The sequence below is a fragment of the Oncorhynchus mykiss genome, chromosome 25 (genome assembly GCF_057628025.1).
Source record: "Oncorhynchus mykiss isolate SJ-2025 chromosome 25, ASM5762802v1, whole genome shotgun sequence".
Lineage (NCBI taxonomy): Eukaryota > Metazoa > Chordata > Actinopteri > Salmoniformes > Salmonidae > Oncorhynchus > Oncorhynchus mykiss.
The window spans coordinates 14408365-14430000 of record NC_143046.1 but is presented as its reverse complement, the minus strand read 5'-3'; the positions used below and the strand labels follow the sequence as shown (position 1 = coordinate 14430000).

The 21636-nt window shown below is 48.7% G+C and overlaps 1 protein-coding gene across 1 annotated transcript; it reads right to left on the bottom strand.

The window, feature by feature from the left end:
- Nucleotides 1-6773: 6773 nt before the first annotated feature.
- Nucleotides 6774-20153, bottom strand: LOC149971541 (uncharacterized). Its single transcript, XM_090220172.1, has 2 exons — nt 19523-20153; nt 6774-18764 (listed from the first exon to the last, which is right to left on the bottom strand). The coding sequence occupies exon 2, from the start codon at nt 18654-18656 to the stop codon at nt 7443-7445; it is 11214 nt and encodes a 3737-aa protein (XP_090076298.1). The 5' UTR covers nt 18657-18764; nt 19523-20153; the 3' UTR covers nt 6774-7442.
- Between the last annotated feature and the right edge of the window lie 1483 nt (nt 20154-21636).

Here is a 21636-nt window from a genome sequence, read left to right as displayed (position 1 = left end):
ATCTCCAGATAGATCTCCAGTTATATCTCCAGTTATATCTCCAGTTAGATCTCTAGTTAGATCTCCAGTTAGATCTCCAGTTATATCTCCAGTTAGAGCTCCAGTTATATCTCCAGTTATATCTCTAGTTAGATCTCCAGTTAGATCTTCAGTTATATCTCCAGTTATATCTCTAGTTAGATCTCCAGATAGATCTCCAGTTAGATCTCCAGTTATATCTACAGTTAGAGCTCCAGTTATATCTCCAGTTATATCTCTAGTTAGATCTCCAGATAGATCTCCAGTTATATCTCCAGTTATATATCCAGTTAGATCTCTAGTTAGATCTCTAGTTAGATCTCTAGTTAGATCTCTATTTAGATCTCCAGTTAGATCTCCAGTTAGATCCTGTATCCAGAGGCAGGTAGACCACAGCAGCAAGACAAGATCAGATTGCAATGAAAAAGAAGACGTGAAAACAGATATTCACTTTCTGCTAAAGTAATGTCTCATTGATGTACTACTACGTAATAACCTCTGGTATGGCTCAGTGTTACCTAATCCACCGGTTTACTACCTGTGATAGAAACATCTGGGTCTTGGTAGTCATCCCTGGTGTGTAGGTCACGTCTCTAGACTGGTCTACATGACCACCCATCCCTGTCTGTCTCCTGTCTGTCTGTGTCCTCTCATCCACATTACAGAACATGACCACACATCCCTGTCTGTCTGTCTGCTGTCTGTCTGTGTCCTCTCATCCACATTACAGAACATGACCACACATCCCTGTCTGTCTCCTGTCTGTCTGTGTCCTCTCATCCACATTACAGAACATGACCACACATCCCTGTCTGTCTGCTGTCTGTCTGTGTCCTCTCATCCACATTACAGAACATCACCACACATCCCTGTCTGTCTGCTGTCTGTGTCCTCTCATCCACATTACAGAACATGACCACACATCCCTGTCTGTCTCCTGTCTGTCTGTGTCCTCTCATCCACATTACAGAACATGACCACACATCCCTGTCTGTCTGCTGTCTGTCTGTGTCCTCTCATCCACATTACAGAACATGACCACACATCCCTGTCTGTCTGCTGTCTGTCTGTGTCCTCTCATCCACATTACAGAACATCACCACACATCCCTGTCTGTCTGCTGTCTGTCTGTGTCCTCTCATCCACATTACAGAACATGACCACACATCCCTGTCTGTCTCCTGTCTGTCTGTATCCTCTCATCCACATTACAACAATCACACACACTTGAAAGTACTGTCCAGCATATTGCTGACATTTTACTCCAAATAATCCTTATCATTGTTTTTTTCCTCTATGGTTTTATCAAATGGGCCAGCCCATTCCACCCACACTAGGGTGGGATTTTCCAATCAGCCCCACCCCACCATTGGCCCACACCAAACACACAGGGTCTGGCATGTGTGTGTGTGTGTGTGTGTGTGTGTGTGTGTGTGTGTGTGTGTGTGTGTGTGTGTGTGAACATGTGTGTGTGAACATGTGTGTGTGAACATGTGTGTGTGTGAAATGTCTTGATACAGAGCTCAGAATAATACATGAATGTGTTTTCATGTCTACAATGTTAATGTTGTTCTATGTCAGAGAGAGACTCCCTGGTTCAACTGGGGTAGCCTTATTCCACAGCTGAGTCACCTGCTAAAAGTATTGGACAATATCACAGTAATAGACCATAATATAACCTGTAGTAAAATCATCTCTGTCTGTCCTGATGCCCCTGGTGATGCCTCCAGAGACAAGGCCTGACAGGGCGTGTCTCTGTCTGTGTTGGCTGACTGAGGGAGCTCCTGTCTAGGTCTGACGTTGAGCAATGCCCTGGATGTTCAACACCACCTCCACAGTCAGTCACCCAGGCCCTGTGTGTTAGTGAGGTGTGTCTAGTGGTTTATTAAGCCTGTGTGTATTCAAGGCGTGTGTGTTTGTGTCTTGCAGCCTTTCTGATCTTACCCACTTCCGAACTTACTACGGTAAACTTTCACCCAGTCTGTCTAACAGAGTCTTAGAGCTGTGCATTGTTATCTCAAAATAGCCTACAGACTCATATAATGCATAGTATGCTTACACACACCTACATTGCATAGTATGCCTACACACACCTACAATGCATAGTATGCTTACACACACCTACAATGCATAGTATGCTTACACACACCTACAATGCATAGTATGCTTACACACACCTACAATGCATATTATGCTTACACACACCTACAATGCATAGTATGCCTACACACACCTACAATGCATAGTATGCCTACACACACCTACAATGCATAGTATGCTTACACACACCTACAATGCATAGTATGCTTACACACACCTACAATGCATAGTATGCTTACACACACCTACAATGCATAGTATGCTTACACACACCTACAATGCATAGTATGCTTACACACACCTACAATGCATAGTATGCTTACACACACCTACAATGCATAGTATGCCTACACACACCTACAATGCATAGTATGCTTACACACACCTACAATGCATAGTATGCTTACACAGACCTACAATGCATAGTATGCTTACACACACCTACAATGCATAGTATGCTTACACACACCTACAATGCATAGTATGCTTACAGACACCTACAATGCATAGTATGCTTACACACACCTACAATGCATAGTATGCCTACACACACCTACAATGCATAGTATGCTTACAGACACCTACAATGCATAGTATGCTTACACACACCTACATTGCATAGTATGCTTACACACACCTACAATGCATAGTATGCTTACACACACCTACAATGCATAGTATGCTTACCGACACCTACAATGCATAGTATGCTTACACACACCTACAATGCTATGTGCGTCTGGGTCCCTATATCATCCATGTGAGAGGGAGTGCACTTTAACTATCTACTCCAACCAGTAGCTATGACTACAATAAACATATTTGATCATGAGACAACTCCATCCAGAGAACCAAAGTGAAATCATCATAATTTTTTTTCTTTTTTCTTTTACCCCCTTTTTCTCCCCAATTTCGTGGTATCCAATTGTTGTTAGTAATTGTCTCATCGCTACAACTCCCGTACGGACTCGGGAGAGACAAAGGTCGAAAGCCATGCGTCCTCCGAAACACAACCCAACCAAGTCGCACTGCTTCTTCAAGTCGCACATCTGGAGAAGGTCGTTCACCAGACCAGAACAACACACATCTGGAGAAGGTCGTTCACCAGACCAGAACAACACACATCTGGAGAAAGTCGTTCACCAGACCAGAACAACACACATCTGGAGAAGGCCTTTCACCTGGTGTTTTCACCACTAACGCATCACAGGTGTGTGTGTCTTAGTCTCTGTGTGTCTCTGCCAGGTGTTAACACACACACACACACACACACACACACACACGCACACACACACACACGCACACACACACACACGCACACACACACAAAGACACACACGCACACACACGCGCACACACGCACACACCATGACACACCCTACTGTTCAACTCTCTCATTAGTTAAGCAGTCTACCACAACATAGCTCACAGCAACAAGGTCCCTAATGGTTTGAATTAGGATCTGGTTATAGTTCTAGGAGCCTTTAACATGTGGTTGGAGCTGGAAAAGAGGCAACTACAAGCCACTCTGGACAAGAGCATCTGCTAAATGACTAACATGTAGTACAAATGGAACTGTTGGCGATAATATGTCTGTAATAGCAGTTTTACTATGTGTCATTACTACGCTGAGTCAACTGAAGAAGAAGAAAAGCTCAAAACATGATCATTGAGATACTGTTTACTGCACGAGTACGACTGTGTTTTGTCACAAAAGGCTGACACCAAGGGAGAATCTCAATAGCATTTCTTCACATCCTTTCTCCTCGCCCCCGTCAAAACCCATTGGATGAGAAAGTCAGTCCCCTCTGACCTTGTCCTCCAATGAGTTTTGAGAAGGAGGTGAAGAGAGAGTACGCGAGGAAGTCAAGGAAATGCAGTTTAGAATCTCCCCGATATCGACTACTTCAGAAGCTGTGATGTTCCACAGCTGCAGTGTATGATGCCCCCAAGTGGGGAAATGGGGAAGCTCAAAATAATACCCATCAGCGTAGTAATATTCTGTCTATTCTGGGAGAACCTAGAGAGCAGGTACTTAAAGCTGATGATTTAGGCTTGGTTTCAATTGGATCATGGAAGATCCTCCCTACCGTGCGATTACACAGGCTTCACGTAAAAGCTGCACATGTCGGCTCAATCGGAAATGATCTTTACTTTGAAATTGCGCTGTTACGCAGATCTTCTGCGGTCCGGATTGGATCTATTCCTTAGAAACAATAGTGTAAAGATCTGAGCAAAATATTATCCTTTATACTTTAAAACATGGGTATAAGACAACTGCAAATGAATGATGAGTGATGTAGTGTGTGTGTAATGCTATTGGGTTAATAGAATCAAGATTTGTGTAGTTGACATGGCATTGCAATCCAGGGAAAAGGATTACACCTGCTATTCAGGGCTAATGCAACATTCCCAGAGTAGAATGAAAACAGCTGCAGTATGATGTCATCTCTGAACTGTAGTGTTCTGTCATCCTCTTAACCTCTCCCATGACTGCACTTCCTCTCCTCACCACTAGATGGCAGTCAAAGCCCAGAGAGATCGACCGCAGGGCAGGCATGACCTGTGTGTGTGTGTGTGTGTGTGTGTGTGTGTGTGTGTGTGTGTGTGTGTGTTTGTTGATGAGTACTATTGAGTGGGTGGAGTGTTAAAAAAAGTCCCTGTTGAAGCTTATCGCAGTAAGGCCAGGAGTTTCTCTTGGTCAGGTCACATGGTCATTAGGGACCAGACTTTGGGTGTGTTCTTCTGCGCAGGCGTTGCTGATGCATGCCAGATCTTCCAAGGCCTGGATATGTATTTTACATCATTACGTCAGAGCAATCTGGTGGCCAATGGCACAATCATGACGTGGCACGCAACCATTGGTTGATCCATGCAATGTGCAGGGGAGATCGACCCTTCTCTTGGTCAGGCCACATGGTCTGGAAAAACTCCAGGTGTTGGATTGAATCCCAGCCTACAGTATACAGTGGGGCAAAAAAGTATTTAGTCAGCCACCAATTGTGCAAGTTCTCCCACTTAAAAAGATGAGAGAGGCCTGTAATTTTCATCATAGGTACACTTCAACTATGACAGACAAAATGAGAAAAATAATCCAGAAAATCACATTGTAGGATTTTTTATAAATTTATTTGCAAATTATGGTGGAAAATAAGTATTTGATCAATAACAAAAGTTTCTCAATACTTTGTTATATACCCTTTGTTGGCAATGACAGAGGTCAAACGTTTTCTGTAAGTCTTCACAAGGTTTTCACACAATGTTGCTGGTATTTTGACCCATTTCTCCATGCAGATCTCCTCTAGAGCAGTGATGCTTTGGGGCTGTTGCTGGGCAACACGGACTTTCAACTCCCTCCAAAGATTTTCTATGGGGTTGAGATCTGGAGACTGGCTAGGCCACTCCAGGACCTTGAAATGCTTCTTACGAAGCCACTCCTTTGTTGCCCGGGCTGTGTGTTTGGGATCATTGTCATGCTGAAACACCCAGCCACGTTTCATCTTCAATGCCCTTGCTGATGGAAAATCTCACGATACATGGCCCCATTCATTCTTTCCTTTACACGGATCAGTCGTCCTGGTCCCTTTGCAGAAAAACAGCCCCAAAGCATGATGTTTCCACCCCCATGCTTCACAGTAGGTATGGTGTTCTTTGAATGCAACTCAGCATTCTTTGTCATCCAAACACGACGAGTTGAGGTTTTACCAAAAAGTTATATTTTGCTTTCATCTGACCACATGACATTCTCCCAATCTTCTTCTGGATCATCCAAATGCTCTCTAGCAAACTTCAGACGGGCCTGGACATGTACTGGCTTAAGCAGGGGGACACGTCTGGCACTGCAGGATTTGAGTCCCTGGCGGCGTAGTGTGTTACTGATGGTAGGCTTTGTTACTTTGGTCCCAGCTCTCTGCAGGTCATTCACTAGGTCCCCCCGTGTGGTTCTGGGATTTTTGCTCACCGTTCTTGTGATCATTTTGACCCCACGGGGTGAGATCTTGCGTGGAGCCCCAGATCGAGGGAGATTATCAGTGGTCTTATATGTCTTCCATTTCCTAATAATTGCTCCCACAGTTGATTTCTTCAAACCAAGCTGCTTACCTATTGCAGATTCAGTCTTCCCAGCCTGGTGCAGGTCTACAATTTTGTTTCTGGTGTCCTTTGACAGCTCTTTGGTCTTGGCCATAGTGGAGTTTGGAGTGTGACTGTTTGAGGTTGTGAACAGGTGTCTTTTATACTGATAACAAGTTCAAACAGGTGCCATTAATACAGGTAACGAGTGGAGGACAGAGGAGCCTCTTAAAGAAGAAGTTACAGGTCTGTGAGAGCCAGAAATCTTGCTTGTTTGTAGGTGACCAAATACTTATTTTCCACCATAATTTGCAAATAAATTCATAAAAAATCCTACAATGTGATTTTCCGGATTTTTGTTTCTCATTTTGTCTGTCATAGTTGAAGTGTACCTATGATGAAAATTACAGGCCTCTCTCATCTGTTTAAGTGGGAGAACTTGCACAATTGGTGGCTGGCTAAGTACTTTTTTTGCCCCACTGTATGTAGGTGATCTATTCAGAAATATTAAGGCAGAACAGACCAGGGCATTCTGCAGTATATGTAGGTTATCTATTCAGAAATATTAAGGCAGAACAGACCAGGGCATTCTACAGTAGTTTTATTACATTCCATATTTTACACATTTTTATTGGTGTCATTGCATCTGCTCTGTGAACAAAACCTACTCATTCAGAAATAAACAGAGAGAAACATGACATTCATGAGATCTTCCCAAGATAGCAGTTTCAAGTTTTTGGGAGATATTAGAGTTAATACAAAGTGAATTTATTTCAAATATTAGATTTATGCATGTGCATGATCAGTTGGAACATGTTTCTACATGTAATGTAAATACGAACAGTAAGTGTTTGTTTAGATTTAATGAACAATCTATGAGAATGGATAAGGCATACCTTTTGGCTGTTAGGTAACCAGTAGAAAATTGTCACTGTTTGTTTTTGTCGAAATCCCAGAAAGATCATCAAGGACCTTCAACATGATCATGTTTTTTCTCATACCAGATCAATGCATAAAAATCAAACATAATCAGGCAATCAGACTAATAAAAAGCAGTGAAGAACATAAACAACAAAAAAATGAAACAACAAACAACCACAACTAAAGAATCATTCTCTCCAGTCCAGTTGCCAGGGAAACAAAGTTAACAATAAGGCCTGAGTCTAACATTAGACCTCCTCATGTACACCCTGGCCTGGCTGTATTCTGAGACCCTACAGGCACCAGGAAGATGGCTATTTCAGATGACTATTTCAGGCCCTCTTCCCCCCCGTATTGGGCAGACTGGAGGGTTGTTTGTGGTAGCAGTCCGGGGGGCTAGTGTTCATGCCTGTAGGGACGTAGTACATGCTATCCAGGTAGCTCTGGTCCAGAGGTGCATGACTCTGGGGCTCCGGCTTGGACCCCTGGCTCCCGGGGCTCCTGTAGCCGACCTGAGCCCCATTCTGGTGCATCGTCCCTGGGGCTGGAGCCTCTGGGTGGTGGGGTGGCTGGGGCTGGGGGTGAGGTGCAGGTGGAGGGGGGCCATAGGGGAGGTACTGGGGGGCGGGGGCGTACATGTTGGGGTTGTGGATGGAGGAAAAAGGGGCCGCAGAGGCGGGGGAGTAGGGGGCGGCCGAGGTAGGGTAGAGGCCTGAGTGAGACATGGTACTCTGAGGGATGAGCACCTCCACGTACTGGCCTGTCTCTGGATCAAACAGCATCTTCCTCAGTGGCTGCACAGGCACCTCAATGTAGAAGTACTTCCCCGTGTCAGGATCCATGAGGACCCTGCGAGGGGTTTGCCCGTACCCCAGACCACCTGTACTGTCTGGGTAGTCAGACCCAGACAGACTCCCATACTCAGACCCATAAGATGGCCCCAGGCTCTGTGGGCTGCACAGGTACTGAGGGTCCATAGGGGGCAGATTAGGAGAGTGGCTGTGGTCACTGTAGGGGCCCCCAGAGACAGGTGGCTGGCCGTGAGGGGACCGGTGGAGTGGGGGGGCCCGACGGGGGTCCATGTGTTGTGGGTGCTGGAGAGAGCGGTCGGCCGTGCAGGAATGGATCATGGAGGGCTGCGGTTGGTGGAGGGACTGGTACATGCCTGGGGGGGGCTGGGTGGGGCTGGGGAGGGTGGATAATTTGGGAGAGCTGGGCTGGTAGCTGATTGAACTCAGAGGCTGGGGATCTGCTCTGCACTGGTGTGAGCGGAGAGGGGGTTGACCCCCCATGGAGTAAGGCAGCGCCTGGCCGGGGGAGTGGGAGGGGAAGGGAGGGGTGTGGGGGGAGTGGTGGTGGTGAGGGGGTGTAAGGCCGTGGGAGGGGCAGCCAGAGGTGCAGGAACAGGGAGGGGGACGGGAGGAGGCAGAGGAGAAGGAAGAGGAGGGGTGGTAGCGGTTCAGCTTCCTCTGGGGCAGGTCAGGTAGGTGGAGGGGGCTGAAGCTTTCCCTCTCGTCGTAGCTAGGGGGGTCGTCTGATGCGTAGAAACGCAGGTCGTCTACCCTCTGCGAGTGGTCGCTGGACAAGGATCTGTGTATAGACTGCTGTGTGTGTATGTGGTGTGTGTATACGGGGGCCTGTGTGTTTGTGGATACCGTGGCAGGTTGGTTTGTATTGTTGAAAGTAATCGGCATAGTTTGCTCCTGAGGGCACACTGTTGTTGTTTTGAGATTGTGCGGGTGGCTGGTTATATCCACAACAGTTGACTGGCTTGAGTGTTTGGCAGGGGCGTGGGTAGGAGCTGGGGCTGGAGCTGGAGCTGGAGCTGGGGCAGCAGGGGCGTGGGTAGGAGCTGGGGCTGGAGCTGGAGCTGGGGCAGCAGGGGCGTGGGTAGGAGCTGGGGCTGGAGCTGGAGCTGGGGCAGCAGGGGCATGGGTAGGAGCTGGGGCTGGAGCTGGAGCTGGGGCTGAGACTGTGAGGGTTGTGGGTCTCTGTGTGTAGCTGGGGACCTGTCCTTGTCCCTGGGTTGAAGCCCCTGGTTGATTTGGCCTTTCATTGGATGTCTCTGTGTCTACTGTTGTTGATGCTGTTTTGTGAGAGAAACTAGCGATGATTGTTGTTTTGGTAGGTGAAGGCCTGTAGCTGGACACTGCAGAAACGGACAACTTTTTATTATAGTTAGACGCTGGGGTCGAATCGTTCGATAGATGTCTGTGGATCATTGTAGCTGAAGTTGATGGTTTCTCATTGGGCATAGCTCTCTCCTCTTCTGTGTGCTGTTTGAAGCTTGATGTTGCTTCTGGTTTCTGCTGTGTTTCACTGGACAGTGAATTTGCATCTGTTTGTCTGAACTTTGGTTTTGGTGCGACTGGTGGGCCGTTGGCTATTGAGTGAACCTCTATAGTTTGCGGTCTGGTGCTTGACGTGACGGTCTTCTCTTGTTTATCTTGTTTATGTATTTCTTTAGACAACGACCTCACCTCGATCACTTGTGGTCGGTATCTTCTCATCAGTGCTGGTGAGCCTGGTAGCGAACCTGGTAACTTAGGTGAGTAGGATGATTTCTTCACTGTCTCCTTTTCAGCAGTGTCTTCTTGTGTTTTCTTCTGTGTGGGTGGTGGTGATGATGCCGTGCGTTGCTCTATGTCTCTGACTGTGGCTCTGACACTAATCCTTTCCTGATTAAAAGTGGTCCTAACTCTGTCATCAGTTTGAGCGGAGACTCTTCGAAACCTGGGAGAATTTGGGACCGAATGTGTATGAGAGGAAGAGACTGATGCATTGATGGAAGATGACGAAACGGATGAGGCTGAGGTTGATGCATTCACAGAAGACGATGCGGAGGTTGACGCATTGACGGAAGACGTGGAGAAGGATGACGCTTCTTGCACAGTGCTTGAGGATGATACGGATGAGGCTGCTTGCACAGTGCTTGAGGATGATACGGATGAGGCTGCTTGCACAGTGCTTGAGGATGATACGGATGAGGCTGCTTGCACAGTGCTTGAGGATGATACGGATGAGGCTGCTTGCACAGTGCTTGAGGATAATGCGGATGAGGCTGCTTGCATAGAGGATGTAGACGAGGACGAGTAGGTTCTCTGTCTGTGTGAGTCACTTGTACCCCCGTCTGAGGGTCCACGGGTCTGAAGAGGGATCTCTATTTGGTTGATATGTTTCCTTGGAACCCCTCCACCCCCACATTCACCCCCACTCCTTCTTATCTCCTCTGACACAGCCTCAGAGACCACAGACCCAATATCTGCCTGGTAGCCCTTCTCCTTGACCAGTATGGACACGGAGTGGCTGGGGGTAGGGGTGGGGATCTTGGTGGGGACAGAAGAATGTGGAGTGCCTAGAACTGGAGCTGGGGATGAGGGGGCTGGAGGAGAAGCTGGAGCTGTTGAAGCTTTGCGACCAGGTGAGGAGACCAGGGTTGGAGCTGGGGCTGGGGATGAGGCAGGAGCTGGGGAGGCTGGGACTGGGACCAGGGCTGGAGAGGCTGGAGTAGGGCAGGAGGGAGCCGGAGACGTCAGGGCCGGGGAGGCTGGAGCTAAGGCTGAGAATGACTTGGGCTTATTGGATCCATTCTGTAGTACCAGAGAAGCACAAGACACTTCTTTGTCTTTAATGGGGAGTTTAGGGCTGCTGCCCAGCATAGGTGGCTTTGTATCTCTTCTCACCACTTCAGGTTTGTCACTAGACTCTGATACACTTCGGTGTCTCCTGGTTACTCTCGGTGACTCTGTATCACTGGGTTTCACCTTGGTGTTGCCTGTTTCTGTTTTGACAGTGTCCTGTACAGGGGTATTGTGTTGGTTTAACTCTGTCTCTGTCACAGCTACTTCCTCTGTTGTGCAACTCTTAGCTGTTACATCAGAAGGGTCCTTGGGTACTTTGGTTGTATCTGTGGACACCTGCTGTAAAGAATCAACCTTAGGTTTGCCTCTAGACATTTCTCTGTCTGTTTGGTTGAACGTTCCTGTTTTGTTTTTGTTTTCTCTCCAGCTGACAGCTTTGTATTCTATCTGCATTGGCTGAGGACGAGGCATTGGCTTTTCCTCTTTCCTGTCTTCACATCTGTCCTCTCTCCTCTCCTTTTTTCTATCCTCCCCCCTTTCCTCTCCCTGTTCCTCTCTCCTCTCCTCCACACTCTCCTCCCTCCTCTCCTCCTTCTCTGGTGCTGGCATGGCCTTGAATGACAGGTTGTATGTGTTTTTCACCAGCCTTCTCACATCTCTCACTTTGTGCAGGGGAGCTTTGGCTTTACCTTTCCTATTGGCATCCACATTCTCAGTCTGTTTATTCATCTTGTTCAAGGTCTTCACTCCCTTCTCTTCTTCTATGGTTTCTCTATGAGAAGTCTCCACTCTCCTGTATTCTTCTCTTTTTTCTCTATGTGAAGTCCCTATCCTCCTGTCTTCTTCTCTGGATTCTCTATGTGAAGTCCCTATCCTCCTGTCTTCTTCTCTGGATTCTCTATCTGAAGTCCCCATCCTCCTGTCTTCTTCTCTGGTTTCTCTATGTGAAGTCTCCACTCTCCTGTCTTCTTCTCTGGTTTCTCTATGTGAAGTCTCCACTCTCCTGTCTTCTTCTCTGGTTTCTCTATTTGAAGTCTCCACTCTCCTGTCTTCTTCTCTGGTTTCTCTATGTGAAGTCTCCACTCTCCTGTCTTCTTCTCTGGTTTCTCTATGTGAAGTCTCCACTCTCCTGTCTTCTTCTCTTGTTTCTCTCTGACAGGTCCTCCCAGGGGAGGCAGTCTCGTGTTTAACCTCAAGTTTAGTTTCCAGCTCGGGCGACAGTGAGACGTTTAGAGAAGATGTTTTCTTTTTCTCTGTAGCAGGGCTGGGTTTCAGAGTGATCTCTGGTGTTTTGGATGTGTAGGTGCTCTTGACGCTCGGATGTTTATGGTTTTCAGAGTCAGAGTGGTAGTCCAGCTTTTTTATGTTTGTCATTCCTGCCTGCGTTCTGTTGGCTCGAGTGGCAGCAGGGACGCCGGTGTTCCAGGCAGCTGCATCTGCTGAGTCACCTCCCTGTTTGTCATCCTTCTCATCCCTCTGTTTACTGTCTTCCCTCTCATGCCTACATTTACTGCCATGCGTCTGCTTTACTCCCATCATGGCGTTCTTCTCTGTGGGTTTTGTACTTTCAAACGGGAACACCAGTTCAGACCTCATCTCTGGTTTGACCGGTTCAGTTCTCCAAGAGTTTGGGTTTCTGACAGGAGATTCAATTCTGTCATTGTTTCTCTGAGGACAACTAGTAGTAGGGGGCTCAGACCTCATCCAAGGGCTACCATGGTTAGGGGTTCTGTTGCAGTGAGATTCAATTATATTGTTTCCCTGGGGAGAGGTAACTGGAGCAAAACGTGCACCAGGACTCATCTCAGGGGTTGTGCAGGTTGGTTCAGGTCTCTTGTTGCTTCGCAGTGGAGAAGTGGAGTTAATATTAATAGTACGGTTTGTTGGTCTAATACTGGGTTTCACCCCAAAACTTCTCTGTTGTCTGTTTACGTCAGTGTTTGGGCTCGTCTCTCTTCTCACAGCCAGGTCCTCAGAGGAAAGACTGTCTTCTGAATTTATACTGGAACTCAGATTCTGTGTCTCTGGTTTAGGGGACTCTTTAATGGTTGACAATTCACTCTCAGAAGGAGGAGGTGTTTTGTTCTCGGAGGGGCTGAGGTCACCTCCTCCTTCCTGTTCGGTTTGTTTACCAACATTTGGCATCTTCATGGAAAGGATGCCCTTGATCAGGCAAGTGGCCATCTTGGTTTTGGTACATGTCTCGTCAAGGGACAAAGCCTTCTGGAGCTTGCCCTTCCTTTCGGTCTGCTCAGTGGCAGGTTCAGAGCTGAGTTCCGGGCGGTAGGCTTCCTGCAAAGCAGCAGGTGTGCTTTGTTGTCTCTGCAACGTCTCTCTGTTGTGTCTCTGTAGAGAAGGACTGTCCTTTGTAACCACAGGAGCCACAGGAACCATTACAGGACTAGGAACCATGATGGGACTACCATCGCTGTTCTCACCCAGCTTCAGCTCGGCCTTATTCCTTCTCTTCAGCTGGATCTGTCTCTTGGGCACTCCTCTCCTCACCTTCTTGGGTTCCTCTCTCTCCACAGCCACGTCTACACACTCGAAGCTGCCCATCTCATATTTTTTGGATGGGTCCAGGCCGTCGAGAGGTGGATAATAAGCCCCAGAGGAGGGCTGCTGCTGCTGGCGTGGGACTGGGAAGTCTTCATTGTCCAGCCGTGGAGCAGATCCTCTGAGGTCAGCATAGGCCAGCCAGGCTGCATTAGCCCCTGCTGGGCTGTCCTGGATGGAAGGCTGGGAGGCTCCGGTGGAGGAGCAGTGGCTGGAGTTGTACATGTCCAGGTAGTCCACCTGAGGGGATCCAGAGGACAGGCTGCGGAAGGCCACGTCACTGAACCACTTCACCTCGTTGTCCTCCTCATCCAGCTCACTGCCCATGCTGGAGCTGGGGCCGTCGGCTGAGATGCGTCCAGGAAAGGAGCTCCCGAGCTGAGGTATCGCAGGCTTGTGCTTGGGCTCTTGCTGCAACTTCTTGGTAGGTCCAGGTCCACCTCCTCTGGCTGTCTCTGGCTGGGAGCTGTGTGCAGCTCTGTGCAGTATACCGTGTTGTTGCTGTTGTAGCTGTTGTATCTGTTGTAGTCTGGTGGTGAGCAGGCTCTCTGAATAGGAGCGCGCTGCTGACATTCCCTGTCGACTCTCTCTGCTTGTGGGAGCTGCTTCGTGGCTTGCAGGCCTGTTTCTATTCCTGGCACTGAATGACAGGTCAACCTGTTCCCCCTTGTAACTGGCTTCCTCCTGCTTCCCCTCCCCCTTTCGGGGCACCAACTCCTCCCCCTGTCTCTCACTCTCCCTTTCTCTCTCCCTTCCCATTGCCCTCTCCCTTTCTTCCTCTCGCTGTCTCTCCCTTTCCTTTCTCTCCCTCTCCCTTTCCTCTCTCTCCCTCTGCCTCTCTCTCTCTCTTTCCCTCTCCTCATCCTCCCTCTCCCTCTCCTCCATCTCCTTGTTCCTTTCTCTTTCCCTCTGCCTCTCTCTATCCCTCTCTTGCATCTCCCACAACATCTCCCTCTCCTCCTCCTCCTCCTCCTCCTCCTCCTCCCTCTCCAGCATTTCCAGGCGTGTTTGGCTGTTGTAGGCCCTGTTGTTGCTGTCACCAGAGGAAAGAGTGGGGCTTCCCCTGGATGTCACAGCTTCTATAACAGACTCCATTATGGCCTCAATGGCCTGGGTCTCAGAGGGACTGGTACTCCTGTTTCCCCAGTGGCCGTGAGGCCTCACTGGGGCCGGGGGTATGATGTGTACTGGAGTGAACCTGGTGAGGGGAGGAGAAGGGATGTCTTCCTTACTCATACGATGAGCCATGTCTTCTTCAGTTAGCCTATCTATGGTTTTATTCCTAGGGTTGCGTGAGGTTTCTCTACATGGGTGCTCAGGTGTAGGAGACTTGTGTGAGGGGTTGTTGCTGTCACTAAGGTCAGGGGTTAGAGATGAGGCGGGATGTTTATGCTCCAGATCTTCCAGTCCCTGGACAGGTGAGTTACCTGTAACCCTGTGGTCAGGTGAAAGGGAGGGGCTCCTTCCTCTTGAAGAAGCAGTGGGATCAGGTGGGATGTGTCTGGTTTCAGGTGTGAAGTTTAGGATCTCAGGTGTGAAGTTTAGGATCTCAGGTGTGAAGTTTAGGATCTCAGGTGTGAAGTTAGGGATCTCAGGTGTGACGTTTAGGATCTCAGGTGTGTGGGCAGAGAAGTTGTAGGGGACTGGAACTTCTCCTAGTACAGGTGAAGAGGTGGTCTCTCTACTCTCTTCAGTAGGTGATGCTTCCCTGGAGTCGTGAGAAAGGTGATTACCCAAGGGGTTTGAGGTGCCGTTAGTGATGAGTCGCACTGATAGGCTACCAATACACCTCTCAGGTGAGCCAGGTGAAGCCCTGCGTTCAGGTGAGTGGGCAGGATTCTTTACTCCAGGTGAGCCAGGTGAAGCCCTGCGTTCAGGTGAGTGGGCAGGATTCTTTACTCCAGGTGAGCCAGGTGAAGCCCTGCGTTCAGGTGAGTGGTCAGGACACTTTACTCCAGGTGAGCCAGGCGAAGCCCTGCGTTCAGGTGAGTGGGCAGGATTCTTTACTCCAGGTGAAGCCCTGCGTTCAGGTGAGGGGCCAGGACTCTTTACTCCAGGTGAGGGGGCTGAAGTGTTTAGCTCAGATGAGGAGCGAGCAGCTTCCACTCCAGGTGAGGGGGCTGAAGTGTTTAGCTCAGATGAGGAGCGAGCAGTTTCCACTCCAGGTGAGGGGGCTGTGTACCCGGGCAGAGGTGAGGGGGTTTTATATGTTGGATAAGGTGAGACAGTTTGACTCTTAGGAGGTGAGGGGGCTTTATACTCAGGTGAGAGGTTTTTATATCTGGGTGGCTCAGGTGATTCAGCTATTTCTTTAGTCTCAGGGGGATGCACGATAGAGCTGTATATCCCTGTAATCTCAGGTGAGGAGTTGCTACCTCTGCTTCGAGGTGAGGAGCCTCTACCTATAGAGTCAGGTGAGAGACTGTTCCGTCTGTTCTCTTCGGTAGGGGTGGTGCTCTTCCTCTCAGGTGACAGGTGTGTTCTGCCTCGTGGCTCAGCTGAGGAGAGGAGATTGTTGATCTCAGGTGTTGACACCAGCACCCTGGCTTCTGGGGAGAGGATGGAGTAGGTGATACCTGAGACCTGGGGGGAGGAGGAGTTGAACCGAGGGTCCAGGGACTTGGCCTTAACCTCTCCAGGTACCTCAGGGGGGAGGTCTCTTTTCTTGATCTCTGGTGTGGAGGATGTGATTCTGATCTCAGGTGATTGCGCTGTGCTCCTGGGTTTTATAGGAGGGCTGGTGCACCTTACTTCAGGTGAGGGGGTTCTTGATAGGGTTCTTTTGTAATGTGTTTCAGGTGAGGTGGTTCTTGATAGGGTTCTATTGTAACGTGTTTCAGGTGAGGGGGTTCTTGATGGGGTTTTATTGTATCGTGTTTCAGGTGAGGGGGTTCTTGATAGGGTTCTATTGTAATGTGTTTCAGGTGAGGTGGTTCTTGATAGGGTTCTATTGTAACGTGTTTCAGGTGAGGGGGTTCTTGATGGGGTTTTATTGTAACGTGTTTCAGGTGAGGGGGTTCTTGATGGGGTTCTATTATAGCGTGTTTCAGGTGAGGGTGTTCTTGATGGGGTTCTATTGTAACGTGTTTCAGGTGAGGGGGTTCTTGATGGGGTTCTATTATAGCGTGTTTCAGGTGAGGGTGTTCTTGATGGGGTTCTATTGTAACGTGTTTCAGGTGAGGGGGTTCTTGATGGGGTTCTATTATAGCGTGTTTCAGGTGAGGTGGTTCTTGATGGGGTTCTATTATAGCGTGTTTCAGGTGAGGGGGTTCTTGATGGGGTACTATAGTACCTTGTTTGAGGTGAGGGGGTTCTCGAGGACGTTCTTGTCCAGGTGTCTGAGGATGAGGAGGAACCTGAGTGGTATGAGCTAGTTGAGGAGGATGAATCTGATCTGAATTCAGGTGTGAGACTCGTTGACCTGAGTAGTTCAGCACTTTGTGGGATACTGGCTAAACTGACTTCAGTTGTGACACTGGTTGACCTGAGTTCAGTTGGGACACAGAGCAGACTGAGTTCACGTTTTACACTGGTTGATCTCAATTCAAGTGTGATGCTGGCTGATCTGAGTCCAGGTGTGGTACTGGTAGACCTGAGCTCAGGTGAGGAGGTGACAGGTGTAGGAGGGGTGTACCTTGGGGCAGGTGTTGAGATGGTGCTCCTGGCTTCCTCTGAGGAGCTCAGGTCTCTCTCTGAAAAGGACAGGTGAGGTATGAGTTCAGGTGTACTGACGGAGTTCTCTAACTCAGGTGTACTGACGGAGTTCTCTAACTCAGGTGTACTGACGGAGTTCTCTAACTCAGGTGTACTGATGGAGTTCTCTAACTCAGGTGTACTGACGGAGTTCTCTAACTCAGGTGTACCGACGGAGTTCTCTAACTCAGGTGTACCGACGGAGTTCTCTAACTCAGGTGTACTGACGGAGTTCTCTAACTCAGGTGTACCGACAGAGTTCTCTAACTCAGGTGTACTGATGGAGTTCTCTAACTCAGGTGTACTGACGAGGACGTTCTCTAACTCAGGTGTGGAGGTTCTGCTGAACAGGTCAGGTAAGGACACTCTCCATTGATTGTCCTGTGAGTATGCTTTATTCCTAAACTCAGGTGAACAATCTCTATTATTTAGCTCAGGTAATGCTGAGGTGAGGCTTCCTAGCTGAGGGGAGATACCTGTACCTCTAATCGTAGGTGGGGATGAAAGGGATGAAGGTTTAGACTCAGGTGTTATGGCTCTATCCCTAGGTTGAAATGACACTATGTAATCAGGTGAAAAAGGGTTGGCTATTAACTCAGGTGAGTGGCTGATGTCCCTTAGTTCAGGTAAACTCTGAGCTACCTTGGTCTCAGGTAAAGACAGACTTGTATTGTCAGGTGAGGAGGCTGTGCCTCTGACTCCAGGTGAGGAGGCTGTGCCTCTGACTCCAGGTGAGGAGGCTGTGCCTCTGACTCCAGGTGAGGAGGCTGTGCCTCTGACTCCAGGTGAGGAGGCGCTGTCTCTGGCCTCAATAGGATGCACAGGGACCACGGATTCAGATGAGGGGCTGGAGTATCTATTCTCTGGTTCAGGTGTCAGGTGGGTTTCCCTACACTGTGGTGAGGGGGCAGGTGAACGCTGGACCACCGATGGAGCTGAACCTTTACCGTCAGGTGAAGGTGTTGTAGTATTACTGTAGCCAGGTGAAGGTGTTGTAGTATTACTGTAGCCAGGTGAAGGTGTTGTAGTATTACTGTAGCCAGGTGAAGGTGTTGTAGTATTACTGTAGCCAGGTGAAGGTGTTGTAGTATTACTGTAGCCAGGTGAAGGTGTTGTAGTATTACTGTAGCCAGGTGAGGGCGTTCTGTCTCCACAGGTAAGGCTAGGTTCCTCAGGTGAGGAGTCAGCTGTCCTCCGTCCAGGTGTTGGAGCTGTGTTTCCTTGTTCTAATCTTGTGCTGACGTCCCTAGACGTCCCCGATGATGCTGTGTTGTTTCCTGCAGTAGCTAAAGGTCCTGACTTCCAGCCGTCAGATAAATGAGAATTATTCTCCCTCTGCGTTGGAGGACTGAGCTTCTCTCTAGAATCCTCAAAGTTCTCTGGCACTGTGTGGTAGGAACTTGTCGAGTCGTTCAGCTCATCTACCACAGGGGGTGACACTTGGGGCGACTCTGAGCTCTCCCCTGCTCCTACGGGAGGGGGAAAGGGAGTGTTGACGAAGGCCCCTGCCGCGGGGCTGCTGGAGAGTGAAGGAGGCCGCGACTCGCAGTCGTCCCCGAAGATGTCACAGAGGCAGGTGGTCTCAGAGATGGCTGAGCGGTGGCTGGGGATGTTGGTGATGTCGAAGATCTCCACGTGGTTTGGGGTTCCGTCGCGGTGGCGCAGGGAGCTGCGGAGGAATGAGTAGCTGTCCCCCTGGAGGGTCCAGCTGTCCATCGCTATGCCACTCAGGGCTCACAGGGGACCGGCCGGTTTCTCTTGTGGTGTGTGTGTGTGTGTGTGTGTGTGTGTGTGTGTAGGGGGGGGGGGGGGTCCGTACCTGGACTAAGAGCAAGGCAGAGACACAAAAAATAGACTTACTACTAATGATAATATTCCTATCTGAGCATTAATATGTTTGTGTCACCACACCTGACCAGTGTTACAGGTTGTTATTCAGGTTAATGTTTAATTAAGAGGATACACATCAAAACATTCATAACATCATCGGAATTCATTTTGTCTTCTTAATCATTCCATGAGGCCAATGAGGCCCTAATCATTAAAATGTCACAATAACTTACCAGCTAACCAGTGCGCTAACTCAGCCATGTGTCTCAGGCATGCACACATAGGTGTCTGGTTGGACATAGGTATATGGGTATCTGTATCAGTTGGAATAGCCTACACATTCTGAAGTAATGCCTTACTTTAGTAGAAAATAGCGATTAATGACTGATTCATCACAGGGTAATAACATTGTCATTTAGTAATTTTAGCATTAGGACTTAGCAATTAGCATTATTCAAACATAAAAGTTAATTCAGGAGTGTGCTCTGCTAACAGCTAGCATAACAGCTCTGTCACATTGACATATTTCTGCAAGAATTTTGTAAAGAAATCAAGAGTTACAGACACTGAAGCGTAATAATAGGCTACATCCTAAAAGAGAGCGGTACATAAACGTTCTTGCTCAGTTTCATACAGACCTTGTATCTATTTTCTCCACATTGCCATGCCTTGTGGCTGCACTCAGCTAGCTCCCTCTCAGTATGTGAGCCAGAGAGGTATTTCAGAGAAAGTCAGAGGGGTCGCTACTGTACCTTCGCCTGGAAATGTCTGGGGTTCTCCCTTCCTGGGTATTGAGTTCTTCTGTGTTGGAATAACACCCCTCATTCAATCCACTGCCTCTATTCCACAGTCCAGTCAGTTCAGTCAGTCTAGTCAGTTCAGTCAGTTCAGTCAGTTCAGTCAGTCCAGTCAGTCCAGTCAGTTCAGTCAGTCTAGTCAGTCCAGTCAGTTCAGTCAGTTCAGTCAGTCCAGTCAGTTCAGTCAGTCCAGTCAGTTCAGTCAGTCCAGTCAGTCCAGCAAATCATGCAATATACTACCACCTCCACATTCACCCATTACAGAGCTGCTGTTTCTGCTGCTGCAATACTGTGCTCTACCTTAACCCGGTACAGCCCAGTACAGCCCAGTCCAGCCCAGTCCAGCACTGTCCAGCCAAGTACAGCCTACTACAGTGCAGCTCAGCCTGAGCCGGTCTGTGCACAGACTCATAGACTCATAGACTCCGGCTTAATTATAAAAAGAGACACTTATGGAAAGTGCAACAGGAGAGCCACCACTCTCTCGGCCCCACCCCTCTGAGCCAGCTCCAGGATAAGGACTTTCCAACAGGCAGGGGTTGGGTTGGGAGTTTGGGGGTTTTGGTTTGGAAGCAGCTACCCTGTCTGATTCCAGTGGAGCGGAGGGGGAGGGGAGACGAAAGGAGGGAGGGAGGAGAGGAGGGGAGGGGAGAGGAGGGGAGTTATGGTTAGCAGCAGGTGCTGTTCCAGCCAGGATGGGTGCCTCTGGAATCTGACACTTGGAGCCAGCTCAGTCACAGGGTCCTGGGTTATATATATAGACCCACACTATCAGGAGGAGATGGTAGGGTTAGTTTAGCTCCCTGGGGCCCAGAGTGAGGGGACAGAGGGGATAGAGAGGGGAGAGAGGGAAGAGGGGGGTGGGTATGGAAGAGAGGGGAGAAGAAGAGAGAGGGGAGAGGTAATGGAAGAGAGGGGAGAGGAAGAGAGAGGGGAGAGGAAATGGAAGATAGGGGAGAGGAGGAGAGAGGGGAGGGGAAGAGAGGGAAGAGGAAGAAAGGGGAGAGGAAGAGAGGGAAGAGGAGGAGAGGGGAGAGGGAGGGAGAAAGAGGGGAGAGGAAAGGGAGAAGAGAGGGATACAAAATGGCTACAAGGCCTACTAGACTTCTGGAATGTTTGGTTTTACAAGATGTTGTGAGTGTGTGTGTGCGTGTGTCTGTGTACATGTTTAGCTGTCTATTGCTGCTTTGCATGGAAACTCGATTTAATAATACCCCTCATAACCTTTCTGGGGTATATTTGTTTTGATGTGTAAGTTGTGGCCAGTGAGAGATTTTACTGAGATGGAGAAGGTTCTGCTAGTAGCTAGAGAGAATGTTTAACAAGGTGTGTGTGTGTGTGTGTCTGCGTGCGAGCGTGCGTGGGTGGGTATGGGTGTGTGTGCGCGTGCGTGTGCGTGTGGGTGTGTGTGCGTGTGTGTGTGTCTGGTCTGCCTGTTTTGTCATGTTGGGGACAGTCAGTGTGCCCTCTGGGACTATCCCAATAAAGCAGTTGATTACTATCCTCTTACTGACAGCCAGTAGAAACTCCTTGAGAGCTGGTCTCATTCAAGGCAACATAATGACAGTGGGTTTAGTACGAAAAGGAATCCTATTCCTTATATAGTAAACTACATTTGACCAGAGCCCTAGAACAGGGAGCCATTTGGAATGCACACAGTGACTGAGGGATTATAGTAGTGACATTATGTCATGGGGCAGAGAGACCTCATTCCCCTGGAGAAGTGGGCAGACTCTGTCTCTAACCACAGGCCTAGAATCAGTTTACTCTCCATCAGCAACAGACTTAGAAATACGGATGCAAGTGGCAAAACTGATCCTAGATCATCACTTAAGTATAAGCGGTGATGTCATCCTACACTCCTAGCTATCCTCTCCAGCTATAGTTGTATTCTGGATCAGAGGCCTCAGTACATAGACAGCGGTTGGTTTGGTTGCCATGGTTTGTCAGATTATCCTACAGTAAACTGGCCTACATTATTTTATGACACGTTATAAATACACATAGATATCACCAGGCAGACATGGGGGAGAAGTCACACACATAGTGTTAGAGAACAGTGAACCACT